The sequence below is a fragment of the Engystomops pustulosus genome, chromosome 3 (genome assembly GCF_040894005.1).
Source record: "Engystomops pustulosus chromosome 3, aEngPut4.maternal, whole genome shotgun sequence".
In the NCBI taxonomy this organism is placed as follows: Eukaryota; Metazoa; Chordata; class Amphibia; order Anura; family Leptodactylidae; genus Engystomops; species Engystomops pustulosus.
This window is the reverse complement of record NC_092413.1, coordinates 88,840,423-88,862,485: the sequence shown is the minus strand read 5'-3', so window position 1 is coordinate 88,862,485 and position 22,063 is coordinate 88,840,423. Positions and strand designations below refer to the sequence as shown.

Genomic DNA, 22,063 nt, shown 5'->3' with positions numbered 1-22,063 from the left:
AGTTGAATTTGTATGTAAGTCGGAACTGTATATTTTAGAATTGTAGCAAAACAAAATTTTATATTGTCCCAGTAACAATTGGATTTTCCAAATTTTTTGCTGTGATGGGACCAAGGGTTATCAATAAAGCTTCATTACATACACTTTATAACTGATCATTGCAGCCTGGGACTAAAGTAACAGCCAGAGAGCTTCAGCAGAGGTCACAGGGGGCAGAGGAGTCCGTCTATAACTAGGGGTCGTCTGTAAATCGGGTGTCCTTAAGTAGAGGACCGCCTGTAGTAGTATTTTCTCTATGTACTTTGATGACATTATAGCAGTAGATTCTCTGGGGGTCACTTACTAAGGGCCCGAATCACTATTTTTTGTCAGGTTTTCCGAATATTACCGATTTGAGCAGTTTTTCCCTGAATTGTCCAGGGTTTTTGGCACACGCGATCGGATTGTGGCACATCGGCACCGGCATGCATGCGATGGAAATCGGGGGTGTGGCCGTCGGAAAACCCGACAGATTCGGAAAAACTGCGGTATTTAAAGAATACGCGCTTACTTGCACCCAGGATAGGATGGTGAACTCCGGCGGACCTCAGCGCAGCAGTGACACCTGGTGGACATCGGGCGCATGACCTTAGTATATCGCCAGAAGACCCGAATCCTTGACGGAGAACGCGTCGCTGGATCGCGACAGGACTGGGTAAGTAAATGTGCCCCTCTATGTACTTTAGTAACATAATAGTAGTAGATTCTCTGAGTACTTTGTGGACAGTATAGTCGTATACTCTTGATATACTTTAGTGACAATTCAATAGCAGATTCTCATTGTACTTTAATGACAGCATAGTGGTAGATAGTAATCACTTATTATAGTAGTAGTGTATTGCTACTAAATTCATTAACTTGACTTGACATACTGTAGAATCCAAAGATTATTAAACATGGTATTACTAATTCCTGAGTCTCACTTTATTATTGACAATCATAAAGGAAATACCATATAACTTGTATATAAGACAAATAATTTAACAACTGAATGCTTCCAATATTTAGCTTTTACAGTAGTCTTCAATCTCCCCAGTAACTTATCATTTGTATAGAGACAGCATAGCACCGTTTGATCAGAATTGTTAGTCCCACACAAATAAGGATATACAGTAGTAATACAAGGATTTTGCTCTTCCAAGATAAACTAATTATAGCACATTGATAATGATACTACTTTAACAAAAGAGAGTGCTCAATTTTGGATATATCTACACAATAACTGCATAAATGCACAGTATCTACATTACGTGGTACTTGAAATTTTGTTTCACTGACCAATGTTAGCTTGTAAACGTTCTGGTAAAGCTGTAATAAGCTAACATTTAACCGATTCTCAGTTCTAGAAGGCCACGCCAGTCACTTTACGCCTCATCACTGTAAAGGTGGTGTAATCTGGCTGGACTATAGAGTGGATGAATTTACTTCTAGCTTTGCAAGGATGAGGAGGTTGCATAACTAGGGTCAGTCGTTCTTGATCCTTTTGTCCGCTGCTTCCATGGCTAAAGGTTAAAAAATAAAAATTATTGGTTACCTTATGACAACATCAACATCATTGCATATCTATCTTCCATTGCTATATTTTGTACATGCTACTTAAATGACACTTCATTAACAACTTCATTGACACTTTTTAGTTAAGTAGTGGTGGTCATACTGGTGGAGCTCTCACTGCCAAAAAGATGCCCTAACCAGGAGTCCCCTATAAACTATTCACACTGGGACGCACTGTAATGTAATACACTAGAATTCATTTAATGGCAAATTTTGGCCATTATTTGTGACAGTTTTATGATGCAAATTATGTTAAAGGGGTATTCCCAGGAAGACAAGTTTCTTAAATATATTAAGGATAACAATATAACACATTCTATAATTCCCTGTTATTAACAAAAATATGCATTTAACAGATATAATTCCATCCTGTCTCTATCAGTCCCGCTGTACACAATTTTAGATGCCCCTGGACACGACCCTATAACTTCTGACTTGAGGGTTGGCAACCATCTTGCCTGAGGCTTGTCTCTCTCTGTCTCTGTTCCCTGCATTGTAGCCCCACCCCCTGCAGTCCAGGACGGAGCTCACTCACTGATGCATACTGATACAGACACTGACTTCCTTCCGGCAGCAGCATGAGAACTACAAGCTACAGACAGATAAGTTCTTTATCTGGGGAGGCACAGCAGGAAGGCACAGCAAATCTAGTGTGTTGTGGAATAACAGTGATGTAGCAGAGCTGAGTGTGTCATTGTGTGTAATAGACATCTAATAGATCTCATCATATCATCTCTGATCTGTCTCATCTCTATTTTTATTTGTCAAATACTAGTATGATGTTCAGAAGCTAAATGGAAGTGTAGATAAACATTATGCCCTTATAATCTAACCACATTGTCAGCTCACAGATCTAGATGGATTATAATGTGTCTAATTAGAGAGTCCCCACCCACACTCTGGGATTTTACACTGACCTGCCTAGGGAGTCATGTGAGCTAAAACATCAATACATCTCAGTAAAATTGTGAAGTAAAGGAAAACCCCTTTAACCCTTAATGACCGCCCTATCGGCTTTTTACGGCGGTCATTAAGGGTACTTCTTCTGACGCATATGTCTTTCTACGGCGGCGCATAAGAAGAAGATTTCGGGACACCGGGTCTCGGTGGTGCTGGTGTCGGGCTGTGATCTTACAGCCCAGACCCGGCACTAACACCCGGGATCGGAAAAAGTCAGATCCCGGGTGTTTAACCCCTTACACGCCGCGGTCAAACATGATATAGTTAAGAAAATCTCATATATAAGCTATAGACCCCCAAAATGAATTATCTATACATTGTATCTCATCCTGTAAAAAATAAGCCCTCATATTATAGGTTGTACAATGTGACAATACAAATCTGCTGTGAATGGCGCCTCCATTCATTCTATACTCGGCCGTGCGCCCGTACAGCAGTTTACCATATGGTGTATCAGTGCACTCGGGAGGAATTGGGCATCAAACGTTGCAGTGCATTTCATCATTAAATTTATTCTGAAACTGTCAGTGTGGCCTAAATAAATGTATTTTCCAAAAAAATTCCATAGTTTCTAAATCGCGGTCCATATTGTTTTAACCCATGTGAAACACTTAAAGAGTTAATAGACTTTATAAAATAGTTATTTTACATACGTTGAGGGGTGTAGTTTATATAGTGGGGTAAGTATGTGGTTTTATTACTAATTGTATTACTAATTAATAATTAATTAAATAACTAATTAATTAAATAACTAATTAATAATTAGTATATAAATATTACTAAATAATTTAGGCCTTTCAAAGTCACTTGAAAGCTGAGTTGTCCCTCAAAATGTGAGTTTTGACGATTTTCATGAAAATAAGAAAAACCGCATTTAAAGTTCTGCGCCTCATAACATCCTAGAATAATTAGAGGATGCATAAAATATCATTCCAACATAAAACAGACATTCCGGAAATGTTAGTTATCAAGCTTTTTTACTTCCTCTCTGGAATGCAGAACATTTCAAACTTTGAAAATGAAGAGTTTTTATAAACTTTTGCCAAATTTTCATTTTTCTTCAGAACGAATTGTAAAACTTATCACTTAAATTTTATAACTAACATGAAGTACAATGTATCACGAGAAAACATTCTCAAAATCACCGGGATATGTTAAAGTGTTCCGAAGTTATAAACAATTATCGTGAAACATGTCAGATTTGAAAAATCGAGTCTGGTCATTGAGCTGAAAACTAGTGTAGGTGATCAGGGGTTAAAGAAAATGAAGTGGCAGCAACATTTTTTGTAAACACAAGCCACCACCAACATGTTTTTTAGAACACTTATAGGTTATCAGTTATGTTTTACTCTATATTGAGAGATTTAGCATTAAAATAAATTGGAATATTGCATACAAATGACCAACGGTTTCAAGGGATTGTAGAAGAGCCACACTGATATGTCTTTATGGTTTGAATAATGTCTCCTAGGACTAGTACATCATCATATGTGACCTTCAGCAGCACTCACCCAAATGATGTTCTTTGTTCCAGAAAACTGAATCTTTCAGAATATAGAAGGTCATCATAGTGACCATATCACTGTCCAACATAGTTTCCCTTTAAAACTTGAGAAATACTTAGAAATGTCATAAAATATCTAAGTTGCTAATATGCATGTACTATTTTCCAGGAACTAAGGGGGGGGGTGCAGATCCAGCTAAGTCAGCTAAGTGTGTGAATGAGGCTGGCTGAATGTCTCAGTCACACCTTCTGTCTATGTATCAGCCATGACTGAGAATATAGATGACTGCTGTTGAGCACAATCCAGATGTGGAACTCCCAAGAACTAGTCTAGTCTAGATAACTGGAGGTTGGGTAACTGTATATAAATAGATATACTCTTTCTTTCTTCAAGTGGACAACCCCTTTAAACACTGAAATTATAAATGTAATGTATAATGTGTGTGTAATGTAATGTATAACAAGAGATGATATTTTGGGAAATAGCTATGATTTCAGCTAATGCTATGCAGAATAAGCTTCCCTTATGGCACATTTCATTCTGCATTGCCCACCTGGTTGCCTGCTGAAGGATGCATTACATTTTTTATGAATGCTTAGTCTGGCCTTCTACTTGTCTGTCTGGCAGAGGCAACATTTCTCAAATAAAGAAAACACTTGATGACTTCAATTTCTGGTAAAATCATTTAGGTATTTCTTCTGGGAACGGCTACATTCTTGAAACAGGTTTTCGTGTCTGTAAACTTCATTCACCCTATGAGGAGCCTGGCGCTGTATGATTTCATGTACTATGTATGGTCCAGGCAGAGTGTAAAAACATAAAAGCAACACATAAGACATATGTCCAGATAAAGCCACCTAAAAATGCATGGCTATTTGGCTTATGTCATTCACATTATATGATACTCTCATTGGGGCTACTTTTTAGTAAGTTTTATGTATGGGGCACTATGTGGGGCTTTGGTAGACCAAAAAGGATATTTGTATAAACCTGTTTAATACACTAGACCCCCAGGGTTGTTGGTACTAACACCTTAGCAGCCCTACTATTACCCCAACACTAAATATGATATTGAAGTGATTGTCCCAACAAAAAATAATATGTCCTCATCAAGTAGTTGATTTAACATGTTGATTGTGGAGTCTAGACCAACATTCACAAGAAACAGTGTTCCCCTCTTCTTCCATATAACAGAGCAGAAGGTTCACCACTTCATTTATTTGTGGTTTTTTATGGCAATCCAATTGCCTCTCGTTCTGGTGATAAGTTGATGTCCAAGGTTTCTAAATCAGTCAGCATGTTAGCCCTATCCTGTGCATTGAGAATAATGGGGGCACCCACCTGAAAACTATTTATTTCCCTATAACATACTTTTTAGATATAATGTTATTATTGGTGTTAGGTTAGATTACTCTTGTACTCTGATGATGGATATAGGAGAACTATAAAAGATTACTGTGTTTGATAGCATTAAATAAATTTATTAAACAGACTGATCGTTTGGAGTTAGATCAACTCAATGTCCACCCATAACCTTTTTCAGAGAGCAGTAGAATAAACTGACCTCACATCCATACTACGGTACTATTATCTTCTGAGCAGAACAGCTATTGTAGCCCTGGTGGTGGATAGGTGGCGGCTATTCTAGGGTACTAGGATATCCTTATTTACCCCTTCTCTTCTATTCATATTATTTCTTTTTTTCTCAACTGGCCCACAATTTGACTGGACACTGAAATGTTTTGCTAAGATACATCTTATATGAATTTCTTTCTGCTATTGCTTACCATGCACATAATTTCATATTTTATGGAGATATTTTCTTCAAAACTTACATTTATCCAAGTCCCAAATATAACTGTTTAGCTTTTCACCTAGAACATAGTAGATGTTAATGATAACAGTGACTAGAAGAAAAAAGACTATTTTGGCTAGAGGACTGATGTATTCCAGAAGAGGGTACACCCATACTCCCGTCACATGATGAACCCAGCACACCCTGAAAGAAAGCAGAAGGAAACAAAGGAGTTACTTGTTGGAGCTCCGGCATATCTTAATTCCAGAAAATACATCTCCAGCACTTCCTATATTCTAAGCACAGTGAAAGAGACTAATAAAACTAACAAACTCTGGGAATCTGGAGAATGTTAATGTGTTAAGCCAGTACTTGGTAAGAAATCTAGGGACACATCAAGCACACCATTCTGTTCAGTAGCTATGGAGGAAAAGTAATATTTATTTAATAGTCAAGGCATTTTAGACCAGATGTGACACATGCACACAGTCCAGCTGAGACGGATGGGTTAAGCAAGCCACTCCGGGCATTTATACAGGCATGCCATGGCTCCATAGAGTCCTGTGTATACTAATTAATACACCAGACCTTTATACATGGGTACAAAGGTAAGAAAAAAACTGCAGAGAGAACACTGACAGACAGTGTATAAATAGGCTTTAACTATTATAAAGTTAAAAAATGTATTTAAATAACAATTTTAACTACTAATTCCAGTCTATGTTCCCCAACTTAAGTGTGTTCAGTCCATTGCCCCCAGAGAAACGATTGTAAGCCTCACAGCCATAAAAGATGAATGGAGTCCCTGCATCCCGGTGACACAACTTGACTACAGTATGATGAGGACTCATGATGAAATTTACTAAGAACTTTGAAGAGTTTTTTTTTTCTGCCGCCAGCACTTCCGAGGAGGAATGAGTTTCAGAGGCTATACATTTATCATAGTGATTTCCACTTTATGCCACCTCCTCAATATTTTATAAACTTACAACAGTATTTCTTTTTGCAGTCAACCCCTTTAATATGAGCTGTACACATAACTTCACTTTGCATGTGCATGGAGGAATGCACCCATATATATAGGTGTACACTATATTTTGTGTGATCATAAAAGATTGAAATTGTCCCCAATTCATTTAGTCATATTGGAAAGAATAGCTGAAAATTAGAAGAGAAAAACAAAAACACTTTCTTTGCCAAAGATATAGATCATACATCCTTCAAGCTTGTACTTCAGTAGCCAAGGAAATATGTAATATTTGCTGCCAACTAACTGGCACTAATATGGATCTGTCACAGTTCTGGTGTCATTTTAAACATTAGAAACCTTAAAAAGGTATTCTGACTCTAGGTGCTATAGAAAGTACACCCACGACTGGTGCCAGCACTGATTGTGGGTTTTACCGATGGGTGCATATTGCAGCAAACGCCCACCTTGTATGGACACGGCTCTGTCTGTGAGCCCTCTCCATACATACAACTGGGAACGGATTAAAGGATGCCATAAGTTGAGGCTGGTGAAAGAATGTTTTAGTTTTATTTCACTTGCATTTTACCAGTTTTTACTTATATTTTCCTTTATATCAATGTGTTTAGATGATGAATAATGAATAAATGAATACATACATACGTCTGGAAAATCATCCAACAAGAATGATTTTTACAGTTTATCCATAAATCCATCCATGTGAGCGTTAATACTTCCATTACATAATGCTTCTGTCAGCCAGAATTTGGTTACTTCAATCAGCACATCAAAATCTCAAGAAAAAAAATTGTGGCTTGGTTTTGAGAATTAGATATAGCCTGTGTTATTCTTCTGTTTTCAAGTATGCTCTGTAGAGCTGCAGCATTACATTTTGTGGCTTTTGTACATAATGGTCATATTGTAAAAGTTGGAAGATTTTTTTCAATGGTGATAGAGGTAACAGATGAAATATAGTTTTTTAAAGGAAAGACTTATGGTTGTGGAATTAATATCACCAAATGTTTCAAGTCCTGGGATCCAATAACGTGTTTCAAAAAATGTTTACATTTATAAATACTAATAATTATTTATTGTATCTAATACTATATATTTATATATTTTATACTACATATTCTGTGACCTTGACTTACATTTTTATACACTATATGTATGTAATTTGTTTAACTAGTGCTACAACACATACTTCCCCTGTGTTACAACTATGTGTGCTGGCATCCTACTACTTACCGATTCCCAACCTTCCCATTCATGGCCACCTCTACAATTAAGGTGGACTGACATTTCTTGGTAGGTCAGCAGTTGTGCCATTCTCCAGACTGATTAATTAAACATTGCCCCTTGATATGATCAAAGCTGTGTCATATCTTTAGTCCTGTGTTGTCTGGTGTGTTCCTTGGTTTTCATGAAGCAATTTGTTCACCAATGGTTTCTAACAAACCTCTAAGGTAGTGCCTTCCCAAAACAGCTGTAGTTGCACTGAGAATAAATAACATACAGATGTACTTTATTTATTAATAAAGTTACTTCTAAAGGCAATTGGACACAATGAGGAGATTCATTATGCCTACTCCACCAGTTTTTGTTTGACACGGTACTTTGGTAGGAACAGGGAGCAGGGTGGGCGGTGTGCGGAAAGAGGCATGAATGCCCGGGCCGCCGGATTAACTATAGTCTACGCCAGAAAATTTGCATAGACAAAAGCAAAAAATCTCTGCAAGCTCAGACCTAGTCTAAGATTCAAGCTGTCAGAATTTTCACCCAGAGCCAGAGACTCTTAGGGGCATATTTATCAGGACCTCTGCGCACCGGCAGTGGCGCAGAGGCCCTGAAATAATCGCAAATGCTAGCTTATTGCTAGCTTTTGCGATTATTTGCCCCAATCCGCCACCTTCACGCCAGTGGGGCGTGAAGGGGCATGAAGGGGGGCGCGGCCGGCCGAGCGGAGGGAGCGGCCGGACGGGAGTGGGCCGGCGCGGGGCGTTACTGTCCCCGCGCCTGCGCACTCGCTGCTGCCGGCGACTTTTCATACGTGAAAAGTCGCCGGCTGCGTTTTTTTCTACGCCAGGCCCTGCCCGGCGTAGGATAAACGCTGCGCTGCTGGCAGCCCGATACATCAAGAGGCAGAATTTTAAATTTTGAAATGCTTGTCTTAAAGGAAACCTACCATGAGGAATCTACTATTAGAAGTAGATCTAATGGTAGATTCCTCCTACCTGCCTCTGCTCTAATTTGTAATTTAATAGTCCTGGAACCTAACTTGTTAAACACTTTATTTTAGTAGTATGTAAATCAACTGCAGAGACTGGGGCGTGTACTAGCCTGGCTAGGTATTGGGAGCCAAGGCTACTCCCAGCCCAGTAGTCTCTGGATTCAATTTACATATTATGGTACAAAAATAAAGCTTTTTTAACACTTTAGGTTATCTTAAAGGATGATTAAATTACAGATTAGGGCAGAGGCAGGAAGGAGGAATCTACCATCACAGTTACTTCAGATTCCTCATGGTAGGTTTCCTTTAATAAATTCCCTCCAATGGGTTTTTTTAGGATTATCAGAGTAAAGTTGACTGTATATATGTGAATGTTGCACTTTTCAGTTTTTTTTAATTCACAAAAATGTTCAAAACGCACATACTATTTTATTTACCCTTCAGAAAAATTATTAAGCTTTTGGGTTACTCTAATAAATAAAATATCATACAAATAGTGGCTGTAAAAATTTAAAAATGAGGAAAAGTTCAAGGAGTAGGAATACGTTTGTAACCCACTGTATATCTCATTAGTGAACTACTCTTAACTCTTACTCATAACTATTAGCTATTACAATGAAATTACAGAAAAAACTGCCATTCTGACAACTCCTTAATTCACTATATAATTTGAGCTGTTCATCATGGGCCCAAGTAACTGAATACAGTACATATATTTTCCGGATCGACTATTTAGTGGAGTAAAAAAATTACAAAAAATCTATATCGAGTTTTAAGATTCCCCATGTAATCAGTTACTCTGGTACTATCATTACACAAGTGTCTATTACAGGTATGTTTGTCTGTTACCTAACACAACCTTCCGCCACCTTCCTGGCTTCCATTTTGACATTCTCCTACCTTAGTTGCCAACAAACAACTAACAGCCTTCTTCATAGGACAAGGAAGTAACAGTGGCTTCTGTTAAATGTACAGTAGTGTCTTAACTTTCATACTGTATTTGCTTAATATTTTCTTCATATAAATAATTTTTGATCAGCAATGGTTCTGAGGAAAACTGGATGGCCTAAAGCCCAATAAAAAGGTGGCATTTGGCTCTGATTATGAATCAGAAAAAAAATGTGCGTTAAATATTGGGTCTAAATCAGATGGCTTTCCAACATGGATAATGACAAACAAATTTAGGGCATGACATGGACTTATTACACAAGCGGACAATGCCCCTTGATTTTGTGGAAGAGGGAGTTTGCCACAGATTTTCCTGATAAAAAGTCCATGGCAAAATCTGGCATGTGAACTGACCCCAATATTGCACTCTGTGGACATACAAAAGATAAAATAAATGATTAAGTATGCCAATGAAATGCAGGACTTTCGTGTTAGTCAAGATCCCTCATGGTGTACTAGAGCCTCTAGTTTCATATATTATTTTATTATAATTGGTGCCCTTTTCAGCTTCTATGTGTCTCAGATTACCTGGAATCAGGTTGAGGTCAGTATTGGCTGGCAAGCCCGGGTTGCTGGGCAGAATACTTGGAACACTTTTACCAGAAGTAAGCATCCTCTATGGTCACCTTCACTATAAGTTGGAAAATTGGCGAATCAGCCAGCTGAGGTAATGTCACCCTGTGTGGAGCATCACCCTGCCCACTTGCCCAATTTTTCCTGCCCAGAACTTCAATGGTTCTTTCACAGAGGAGGTGAGTAAACCACTTCCTTGGGTGGGCAGTAATGATGTAATGGTATTTTGAGGTTTATCAATTGGTTTTATGAACTTAATTATATTACTTTAATGTGTAATTTATGCATATATTAAATCCTTAAGTACTGTGATTGGAATATTCAAGTATTTATCATTTTGGTGCATATGAAAATATTTAGTGGAAACCACTTTTCATGTGAAGCCACATCCATTACTAGGCCACACATCTTTGTGGTACTGACACTGTGAGGATAAAGAAAGAAGTAGAGCTTGCACTCACTGTTAAAATTCAAATCTTTATTCCACTATTTCCATAAAAACAGCGCTGCAGGAGGGAAGACATGTAGCCGGAGCCCACGGAAGGCGACAGCCCGTTTCGCGCTTACATGCGCTTAACCCTGCCTGACTTGCTGGCATCCTCACCTCCATTCCTCTTCTTATGGTCCATGCTTTCCGAAAACATGACTGTGTTTCGGATTGACAGATATAATCTGTTTTGGTCACATAGGTATAGTGCTCCTCTACCTTTCTTCTTTCCCATCTTTGTCGTACTAGTCATAACAGTGTCTAAAACCCTTCATAGATGTAGTGCAAGTCTTTTTAGACAATTTTTGACTGAAATTAAGACAGATTCCAATTCATAAACATTCCCGTAAGTATAAAAAAAAATAGAAAATGTAAAATCATAAACTCTTACCACAAGATATAACAAATGGAGAAACTGCAAACGGTTGCAATGCCAATATTTCTGCTTGGATACTGGTGATGTGTAGTCCTCATTTCAATTATAATGAAGGGCAGTACAGTGGTATGCTATCATGAGAGAAGACAAGAGGGTTTTTACAACTTACCATAATGCTACACGTTTCAGTATATACCTTTTATTCCTACATGATGTCCTAACTTCATTACTCTGTCTAAATGTTTAATGTAACAAATATACATGATCATCCTTCTTGTCACGTTGGAGTGTCTACTACTTCCAGCAATGACTACACAGTCAGGAGGAGAGTGAACCAGTTGTCAGTTTCTGCATGAATTTCTAGGAAGAATAAGACCAGAATAGTATAGTGCAGGGTCCTAAAATAGGTTGTTCTAACTTTAGAGGAATAGAAATGTATTTAGAAAAGGAGACCAGTCAGGAGAGGTAACAGGTCCCCTTTAGGTAAACATATTCAAAACAAACGCAATCTATGTGTTTATAATGTTAGACACTAAAATGTGTGCACTTTCTACATATTTTCGAGCTCTGCACTGTCTGGTTAACATGTTGGACTATATAGTTAGTAATCCAAAAATAATATATATATTAGCAAACCTTCTGCTCCCACTGTCTCTGGCTCCTGTTATGTCTATAGGGAGCAAAGCTGTGCCTGAATATGGATAAGGGGAAGAGATTTTAAATGTTTCCTGCCAAAAGACTTTTGTCATGAGAATAAGCGGATACGTGCCAATATTCTGCTCATTGAGCAGATAAACGAAAGATCGACTTCTCCGTTTACAGCTAGTAATGTACATACATGAGAGTGCAAAACATCATTTCTTTGCAATATAAGATCCGAAACATTTTAAAGGCAGAGAAGACCCAGCTGACTGCCACTCAAAATCAAGCATTCTTTTTAAAGGTGGATGTCTCGACAGTATGAAGATGAAGCAGTGCATATACCATGGACTGTGTGAAATCTATTAAATTTTTATTCCATTTTTAAAGGGGTTGTTGGTGATCAATAATTTTTTTTTACGTTTTGTATAAGCCCTGGGTGCTGTAAATATTAAGGTATTTCTTTACCTCTGTCCCGGGCCCTACCCATGGCCATGACAGTGCATACAGTGCTAGGTCTTACTTATTACTCATACCCAGTGTAAATAGATGGTCATTACGAGGTACATAAGAATACACTTGTGAACCCTTTAGTACTTGTATATAGAAGCAGCGGATGATTTTAATAGAACCTTCTACATTATAAAATGTGAATACTGCAACTTTGGCCTTGACATTAAGATAATATTTGTTAACTATATCATTCATACATGATTGTACAAGCAAAAAGGAGCATAAGTGATTTCTATCAGTCTGGCCTGGATTTCCATAACCACTTCTTGTAGATACAACCATCAAACTATATACAGTATTTGTAAACTCTTCTTTGTTACTAGTAGTTTAGGGCTTTGGATTTACTGGTAACGTTTCTAGGTGGCAATGCAATATAAAGACCAAAAGAAAATGAAGAGGTGTTAGTTTTATTATTTGGGCAGACAAGAGCTTTTATTATAAAAACAGAAGTAAAAAAGACATGATGCATACATCAACTAATCCCCCCATGGAAAATGTACAATAATTATGTATCATGCCATAAAACTATGAAATAACATATCAAGCAAATTAGAAAACCTTTTGCTTCAGCCTAATAATAAAAATCCCCAAATTGCCATTATCATTTATGTTTGAGGATCTTGGCATTATTCTTGAAATGAATCTACCATATGCTTCAGTATGTTGCAGTCACAATATCCATGTGTGAAAAAGCTACACATTGGGGCACCATGTACCTTGTTTCTTTTTCTTCTTGTGGTGCGTGTGTGTTTTTTGAGCGTATGACTATCTCCCTTCAAAGGGAAAGATTTATCACTGCTTATATGCCAGTTTTCTGATTCTTACACCAACTACGCCGTATAGGTATGGAGGGGAACGGCAGAGTGGATGGGCACGGGCGTTGGTGTATGATAAATCTTCCCCAAATTTTTGTTTGTTTGAAAAGTTGCAAATTCCTGCTGTATTACCCCCCACTCTGGTATGTTCAATCTTCCCCTTTCCTCCCTCCATTCCCCCTCCTCCCCGCCTCCACTTGAGATTTGTATTACAGCATTTTTATTTGCATCAGTGCACTCCGGTTAACCCTGTGAGCACAACAGGATTATATACTCCCTGTATTGTTGCAAATTCATTAAAGACCCCAAAAATCTAATTAAAAGCCATGTTGGTGCACATGAGCTGAAATGTAAGGGCACTTCCTTCATTTTAGGAATGCCATTCCATTGAAGACTAAGAGGGCACACAAATGAGGCTAAAGTAGGAAGTTCATCTTACTGAAGACTTGTTATGAGAATTATATTATTACATTGTTTATTTGAGTACCACATTTCCAAATATGTTTACAACATGTGCAATCATGTGGATGTGAAATAACTCCAACACACTTCGTTTATGTAATGCCTTGTAATGACCAAGGGTCTAAGAGAGCAGAAACTCAACCGTGAGTATGCTAAATTCAGATTCTGCATGTTGCCCCTTCCATTATGCCATTCTCTTATGTATAACAGCAGAAATAGTATGCCAGGGATATCTGCAAATGCATACATTATTGAATGCTCGACCCCTACATCCATCAGAAACCAGCAGGACACAAGATATCACAGGAAGTCCTGCTGCCTGGAGATCATGTGATCTAATCCTCCAGAAGCCAGCAAGACACAAGATATCACAGGAAGTCCTGTTGCCTGGAGATCACGTGATCTGACCAACCAGAAGCCAGCAGGACACAAGATATCACAGGAAGTCCTGCTGACTGGAGGTCATGTGATATGCCAAGCCCATAATATGGTTGACCCTATTAGGTCAACATTTCTAATAGGGGCCAAATCATATAGAGATTAAGGGCTATGTTTTAGGGGGATGTTAGGCTAAATCTAATTTTTATTTATGTAACCAAAAAGCTGTTCTGCAGGATTATGAAGCCAAGTTGGTTTCAGTGACCCTGCAAAGCCCTATTTTGACAGTCAGGGTAAGAAATCCAACCCTTCTTCTAACAATAATTCCTTCTCATATTCTGTATATAGATTAGGCTCTTGAAATGATGGGTTGCAGAGTTGAGAAAGATTTACAGGAACATGTTAGGTCACTAGTTTCTGGAAGACATTACCTAGACACACTTCCTTTTGTGGAGATATTGTTTGTATTGAGTGTCCGCTCACTAAATACTCCAGTGGCGACCGCTCCAGGTGGTTTTAATATGTTTTTTGTTTACTATGATGTCATTGCTATTTCGATCGTTTTGTGAGTGTCCTGCAAACCACAGCAAAGTCAGTAAACTGTGACATTATCAAAACCGTTTGACAGTGATCTGCATCCTGATAGGCTTATCAAAATTTTACGCAAAATGCATTACGCCAATGTGAATTAAGCCAATTGGCACAGCCTGTTCTGCAACATTCATGGGATGATATTTTAGGATAAATGATCTCTGAAACGGTAAAGACTGTCTGATTATATCCAAATTACCAGTATTCTGACATACAGTACTGGAATGCAATACCCACATCTGCAATCACTCAGGTCTGACCCTTCTATGAACAGCTTCCACAGCTTTTAATTACAACTTACAGGGAATATGCGAGTGCATGTAAAGTAGAAGCTGATCATTTGGAGAATTTAGAGCTTAAAATGGTCAAGTGTTTGCTAAATTCCTGCCACAAAAAATACTAGTACACGATTTGGTAAAAACTTTCCAAGCAGAACAAGATGTGTTCCCTCCCTGGGCACATGCCCTGCTATCATCTCTCTAGCTGTGTCCCTAGAAGGAAGAAATAGTTAAAGGGGTATTCTCATTTCAGCAAAGTAATGTTATTGTGTGTATAATGAAAAGTTATACAATTTTCTAATTTACTTTCTGTATCAATTGATAACAGAGAAAAAAATTATTTTATCTGTAGCTCACCTGATTGTTGCACCGGTGCTACACATCTCGGACTACGAACGGGCCAAATGCGTGAAGACAAACTTGAAGACAGAAAATATAATCCAGTGTGTTGCATCCAGAGGTATTAAGAAATCTTGTGCTTTATTGTGGATACGTAATCCCAAAGGTAAAAATACAAACACCGTCGTAGTCACAACATGGTATGTCACAGGATACAATGGATAGCCTGCTCCGGCCAAAGTGTTTCTCGTGTCATCCAACACTATTAGTCATGGCTAATGGCGTGAACGCCGTGTGAATGTTAAATGCAGCAAAGAACCGGAAATCATGCCGACAATGAGAAAAATAGAAAAGATGGCATGGATTCACACGGCGTTCAACAAGTGGAGTGATTCATTGCAGTATTTATACATTAAAAACTGGAAACAGGCAAGTAGAAATCGTAACAATATAATGAAACTTATTTTCTGTAAGTATCAAATAATCGGTTGTAAACGATATAACATTGACTTGCATTGTATATCTACTATACTAGTTCATGACAATCAAAAACATGAAAAAACAATAAAACATGGTGATTTTGTGGAAAAAGATGCCCAATGATGACATTGTTCGTATATATGTCATCTAATAATAAATGAGATGACACATATATGAACGCGTTGGCCGGAGCGGGCTAACCATTGTATCCTGTGACATACCAAGTTGTGACTACAACGGTGTTTGTATTTTTACCTTTGGAATTACGTATCCACAATAAAGCACAAGGTTTCTTAATACCTCCGGATGGAACAAGCTGGATTATATTTTCTGTCTTCAAATCAATTCATAACCGTTCTCTAGATCTCTGCTTGGTATCTTTCTATAGAAAGCTTCATTGTTTATTTCTAGTGGACAGAAATCCATGGTCACACAGGTGCACGGCTATTAATATTACACAGCTCTGATTACTTTCTATGATACTAACAAACCGCACACCTGTGTGACCATGGTCAGATTTCTGTCCACTGGAAATAAACAATGAAGCTTTCTATATCAAGACAGCAAGCAGAGATCTAGATAACCGCAAGTAATTGATACAGAAAGTATATTGGAAAATTGTCTAACTTTTCAATATACAAACGATGGCATTAATTTGCCGAAATGGGACTACCCCTCTAATTTTATGTTTTCAGAATGTCAAAGGACTCTGCTTTGGCATAAAGTGAGTCAAACTTATGAATATGTTTGCTGCAGACACTGATGTAAACAGAGCCTAATAGGGAAATGTAATATTTAACCACCCCTATGTGACCACCCTTTTAAATCAAGATCAAACTAAATCTATAACAATGTCTCTTCTCCTTATACACAGATGCAGCATTGTTTCCATGATATGGTATAACATGGTTTGTTTCACGGTATCACACAGATTTAGAAATGTCATAAAAATATATTACTACCAAAAAAGAAAGATACTGCTATCAAACCTAAACAAACCACATAGCTATTCTTTGTACACAAGTGGCGTCTTCCTGAGACCAATATAAAATATTTTATAGCTGCCTTTGACGCAAAGAGAACAGAAGGACACATCCATCATTGTCACACATCAAAAATGAATTGAATGTTTGACATGTTATGGGTGTTTTCTATTTTTACCATTTTTATAGGTGATAAATGAAGAAAATAGACAGTGTTTCCTATAATGGATCCCATGAGATGTTTCCAGCTTTTACATTTCTTGCTCTCAAAACATTTGTAATCTCAAAAGACAGAGCTGAAGTACAAATTGTTTTGTATATAATGTGTGGGGGTCATTTATCGTACATTGGCACTCCAGCCTCTTGATGTATCCGGTGGAGGCCTGTACAGGATTTATTTCTACTCCAGGCCCTACCTAGGATAGAAATAAACGGAGCCCGCAAAATTGCGCCCCTATTCACGCCCCTCCACGCGCCCCTGGCCTGGAAGGGGGAACTAGAATTTCACTAGCCTGGTGTAGAAGCCCTGATAAATACCCCCCTATGTGAAATTTGTGCAGATGAAAATCAGTTCTGTAAACATGAATGGACTTCTATGTGTATGGAATTATCGGAAGAAATAAATGATCACAAATTGAAATGAAGCAATGCTATAAAGATGAGTGGGTAAAAAACCTTTCCGAATAATCTAAGAAAACGTAGACCCCAAGTTAATGCTGAACAAGATGGTTCTACAAGCTACTCGTGCACAGTGTATACTTAGATTTTCACAGAAGATCTGGAGGGCTCCGATCGCGGGTGTTTAACCCGTTGAATGCCGTGGTCAGCGCTACCGCAGCATTTAACGTGCTTTTGGGGGGTCTTTCCCCCATGATCGGTGGTTCATGAGGGGGGGGGGGGGCATTGTTGCTATGGCAACCCCCGAGGTCCGATCAGGACCCCAGGGCTGTCTGCAGGCAGTGCCAGAAAGATGGCGTCTGTGACGTCATCTTAAAGGCACAGTGTCAATCTATGCATGTGCATAGGCTGACACTGCTAATACCCTTCAATACATCAGTATTGCAGAGTATTATCATGAACAAGCATACAGATGATTGCTTGTTCATTTCCCATGGTGGAAATTATAAAAAAGTAAAAAGAAAATGTTGTTCAATAAAAAATAAATTAATAAATCAATAAAAATGTACATAAGCCCTAAAACATATAAAGAAACATAATCCTCAACAAAGTCTAAATCATAACACAAACCCCACATGTATAGTATCACCGTGTCCGTAACGACCCGTAGAATAAAAGTAAATCATTATTGAACCTGTATGATGAGCGACGTAAAAAAAACTTATAAAAACTGCCAAAAATTATGATTTTTACCTATTTAATCCCACAAAAAATGCAATAAAAAGTGATTAAAAAAAACATATGTACTCCAGAATGATACTGTTGCAAAGTACAACATGTCAGGCAAAAAACAAATCAACCAGCTCTGTAGCCAAAAAAGTAAAAATGTTATGCCACTTGGAAGACGGCAAAAATTATAGATTTTTCCCCACATAAGGGTTTTATTTGGCAAATTTTGTAAAACATAATAAAAAATATTCATGTATGGTATCCCTGTGATCATATCGACCCATAGAATAAAAGATAAAATGATTATTAGGCTATACAGTAAACAAAAAAAAAAAAGTAAAAAATACAGTACAGAATTGATGCTTTTCTACTCCTGACCTCAAATAAAAGTTAATAAACTTTCAACAACAGGAGATACCAACCCCAAAATGGTAACACTGGAAAAAGCATCTCATCCCGCAAAAAAAATGCCGTCACATGGTCCCAATAACGAAAAAAGCTAAAATATTATAGCCTACAAAAGGGGCCAATGAAAAAACAAAAATCCTGGAAGCTGCAGGTCACTCCTTCCCTTCTGTGCCTCGCTGTGCGCCCATAAAACAAGTAATGGCCACATGTGGGGGGTCTCTGTACCCGGGAGAACTTGTATAACAAATTTTAACATGGTTTTTCTCTTTTTATCTTTTGCATATGTGTAAATTTAAGGGCTAAATGAACGTATAACCGACAAAATCGGTCCATTCTAAATTTCACCTCCATTTTGACTCAATCTTCCTAAAAGCTGTTTCTGATAGTTTGAGGGGTGCAGATTTGAAAATGAGTTGATTATGTAGAGTGCTTTTAATCCTAAATATTTAAAACTTCATTCAAAACAGTATTTATCCCCAAAATAGTAGATTCTGAAAATACGGAAAATCGATATTCGATTTTTAAGTCGTGCAACATCAAAATAAATTATCCAGACATTTCAAAATTGGAAATGTTATTCAGCAACTTTTTTAGTTGGTAAATCGATCTGTCTGAAAACACCATGATTTAGAATTTCGAAAATTTTAAAAAAAATTCATAATTTTTTTTTCTTTCTGTAAATAAACGCAAAACTTATCAGTCAACATTTACCACTAAAATGAAGTACAACATGTGAGGAAAAAACAATCTCAGAATCGTTTTGATATGTAACAGTGTTCAAAAGTTATAACCATATAAAGCGACGCATGTCAGAATACAAAAAATAGGGCTGAGCCTTAAGCTATAAAATGGCTGCGTCCTTAAGGGGTTAAATAATAACAAAATGGAATCTGTTGTGAGATTTTCATCTAAATGTATCTATTGTTAAGACCTTCTAAGGACGAGTTCTTTTCTATCAGTAGAATTTCGGTACACTATACAGTCTCTCAAGGGGTTAAGCCTCTAGGATGCTGAAGACATTATATGCTGGCTTTAAAGTCAGCAGATCAAGAGAGGCACTAGGGTATTGTAGTACAGATAAAAGCTTTGATCAATAGCTGCACACAGGACTGCAGAAAGTAGTAAGGTTTACAATTGTGCGGGATGTCAGCAGACACACGAAGATGTTTCCATGATATCAGCAAGATTCCTGGAACTTCATTATTAAACATGTATTGACACTAGTGGTGTTAACACATTAAAAGCACCAGTGAATGAGTTTTTAAAATGACCACCAATAATAGTATACTTGTGTACATGTAGCCAATTTACTAGAAACACTGAACGCGGTCGCCAAGTCACATCAAGTTTCCCGCTATGCACAGGATAGGAGATGGAGTTCTGGGATCCGAAGAAAAACGGAAGAAGCAGCAGAACTCCAAATCATGTAATGAAGATCAAACCTTTATTTCACCCAGTTACATAGCAATGTTTCGACTCATGATGAGGCCTTCAATCATGGTGAGTCGTAAAGTCGCTATGCTACTGGGTGACTAAAAGGTTACTTGATTTGGAGTGATGCTTCTTCTGTTTGCTCTTTTACTGTGGACCCCTGCACAGGATTGTCTGCTGCGTGCACCACCTATAGCTCTACTGATTGGACTATTGTCCTGAGATTGCTGTCCTCCATCTGTGTTTGTACTAGGACCCCAGAGATCAAGATTGGGTGACCACTGTACCCCCGAATTAACAGATCCTATGAGTGTTTCAATACTGTTAGCAATGGCAGTTCCAAGCCATATATCCATTTGAAGACAGCTGTTTTACAGTGTTTGTTTCTTATCAGTGTGATTCTTTTCACATAGAGACACAGCTTTGATCACTCAGGTGAAGAATACTTGCTCCCGTAGTCAAACAATATCCAACTCTGCATACACTTTTTGCTTGGTGTTTTGTATTTTTAAGCATGAATGAATAACGATTAATCCTTTAGGTGCATTTTACCAGATTTATGCTTATAGTTTTTATGTTTTTTTAATTAAAATATGATACAAAAATTCTCTTTGAGTGACATGATGTATAACGTGGAAAACATCACTGTAATGTATTGTGTAGGTCAGTGATTTTCAACCTTTTTTGAGCCGCGGCACACTTTTTATACTTAGAAAATCCTGAGGCACACCAACAACCAAAATAGCACAAAATGACACTAAAACAGTCATAAAAGGCCTCCCTTTACTAATAAAAAGCCCCTAGATGCCTCCCTTTACTAATAAAAAGCCCCTGGCGGCCTCCCTTTACTAATAAAATGCCCCTAGATGCCTCCCTTTACTAATAAAAAGCCCCTGGCGGCCTCCCTTTACTAATAAAATGCCCCTAGATGCCTCCCTTTACTAATAAAAAGCCCCTGGCGGCCTCCCTTTACTAATAAAAAGCCCCTAGCTGCCTCCCTTTACTAATAAAAAGCCCCTAGCTGCCTCTCCTTACTAATAAAAAGGCCCTAGCGGCCTCCCTTTACTAATAAAAACCTCTAGCGGCCTCCCTTTACTAATTAAAAGACCCTAGCGGCCTCCCTTTTACAAATTAAGAGCCCCTAGCGGCCTCCCTTTACAAATTAAGAGCCCCTAGCGGCCTCCCTTTACAAATTAAGAGCCCCTAGCGGCCTCCCTTTACAAATTAAGAGCCCCTAGCGGCCTCCCTTTACAAATTAAGAGCCCCTAGCGGCCTCTCTTTACTAGTTAAAAGGCCCTAGAGGCCCCCCTTTACTAATAAAAAGCCCCTAGATGCCTCCCTTTACTAATAAAAAGCCCCTAGCGGCCTCCCTTTACTAATAAAAAGGCCCTAGCTGCCTCCCCTTACTAATAAAAAGGCCCTAGCTGCCTCCCTTTACTAATAAAAACCTCTAGCGGCCTCCCTTTACTAATTAAAAGACCCTAGCGGTCTCCCTTTACAAATTAAGAGCCCGTAGCGGCCTCTCTTTACTAGTTAAAAGGCCCTAGAGCCCCCCCTTTACTAATAAAAAGCCCCTAGCTGCCTCCCTTTACTAACAAAAAGCCCCTAGCGGCCTCCCTTTACTAATAAAAAGCCCCTAGCGGCCTCCCTTTACAAATTAAGAGCCCCTAGCGGCCTCCCTTTACAAATTAAGAGCCCCTAGCAGCCTCTCTTTACTAGTTAAAAGGCCCTAGAGGCCCCCTTTACTAATAAAAAAGCCCCTAGATGCCTCCCTTTACTAATAAAAAGCCCCTAGCAGCCTCCCTTTACTAATAAAAACCTCTAGCGGCCTCCCTTTACTAATTAAAAGACCCTAGCGGTCTCCCTTTACAAATTAAGAGCCCCTAGCGGCCTCCGTTTACAAATTAAGAGCCCGTAGCTGCCTCTCTTTACTAGTTAAAAGGCCCTAGAGCCCCCCCTTTACTA

At 38.3% G+C, this 22,063-nt stretch overlaps 1 protein-coding gene across 2 annotated transcripts in view; it reads right to left on the bottom strand.

The window, feature by feature from the left end:
* Positions 1-941: 941 nt before the first annotated feature.
* AIG1 (androgen induced 1) overlaps positions 942-22,063 on the bottom strand; it is a 147,303-nt gene continuing 126,181 nt past the window's right edge. For both annotated transcript variants that reach the window (XM_072141350.1, XM_072141349.1), the window contains 3 exons: positions 11,450-11,565; positions 5,894-6,057; positions 942-1,541 (listed from right to left, as the gene is read on the bottom strand). In XM_072141350.1, coding sequence (XP_071997451.1) covers positions 1,504-1,541; positions 5,894-6,057; positions 11,450-11,565 — 318 coding nt within the window. In that variant the 3' untranslated portion in view covers positions 942-1,503. The remainder of the gene's footprint in view (positions 1,542-5,893; positions 6,058-11,449; positions 11,566-22,063) is intronic.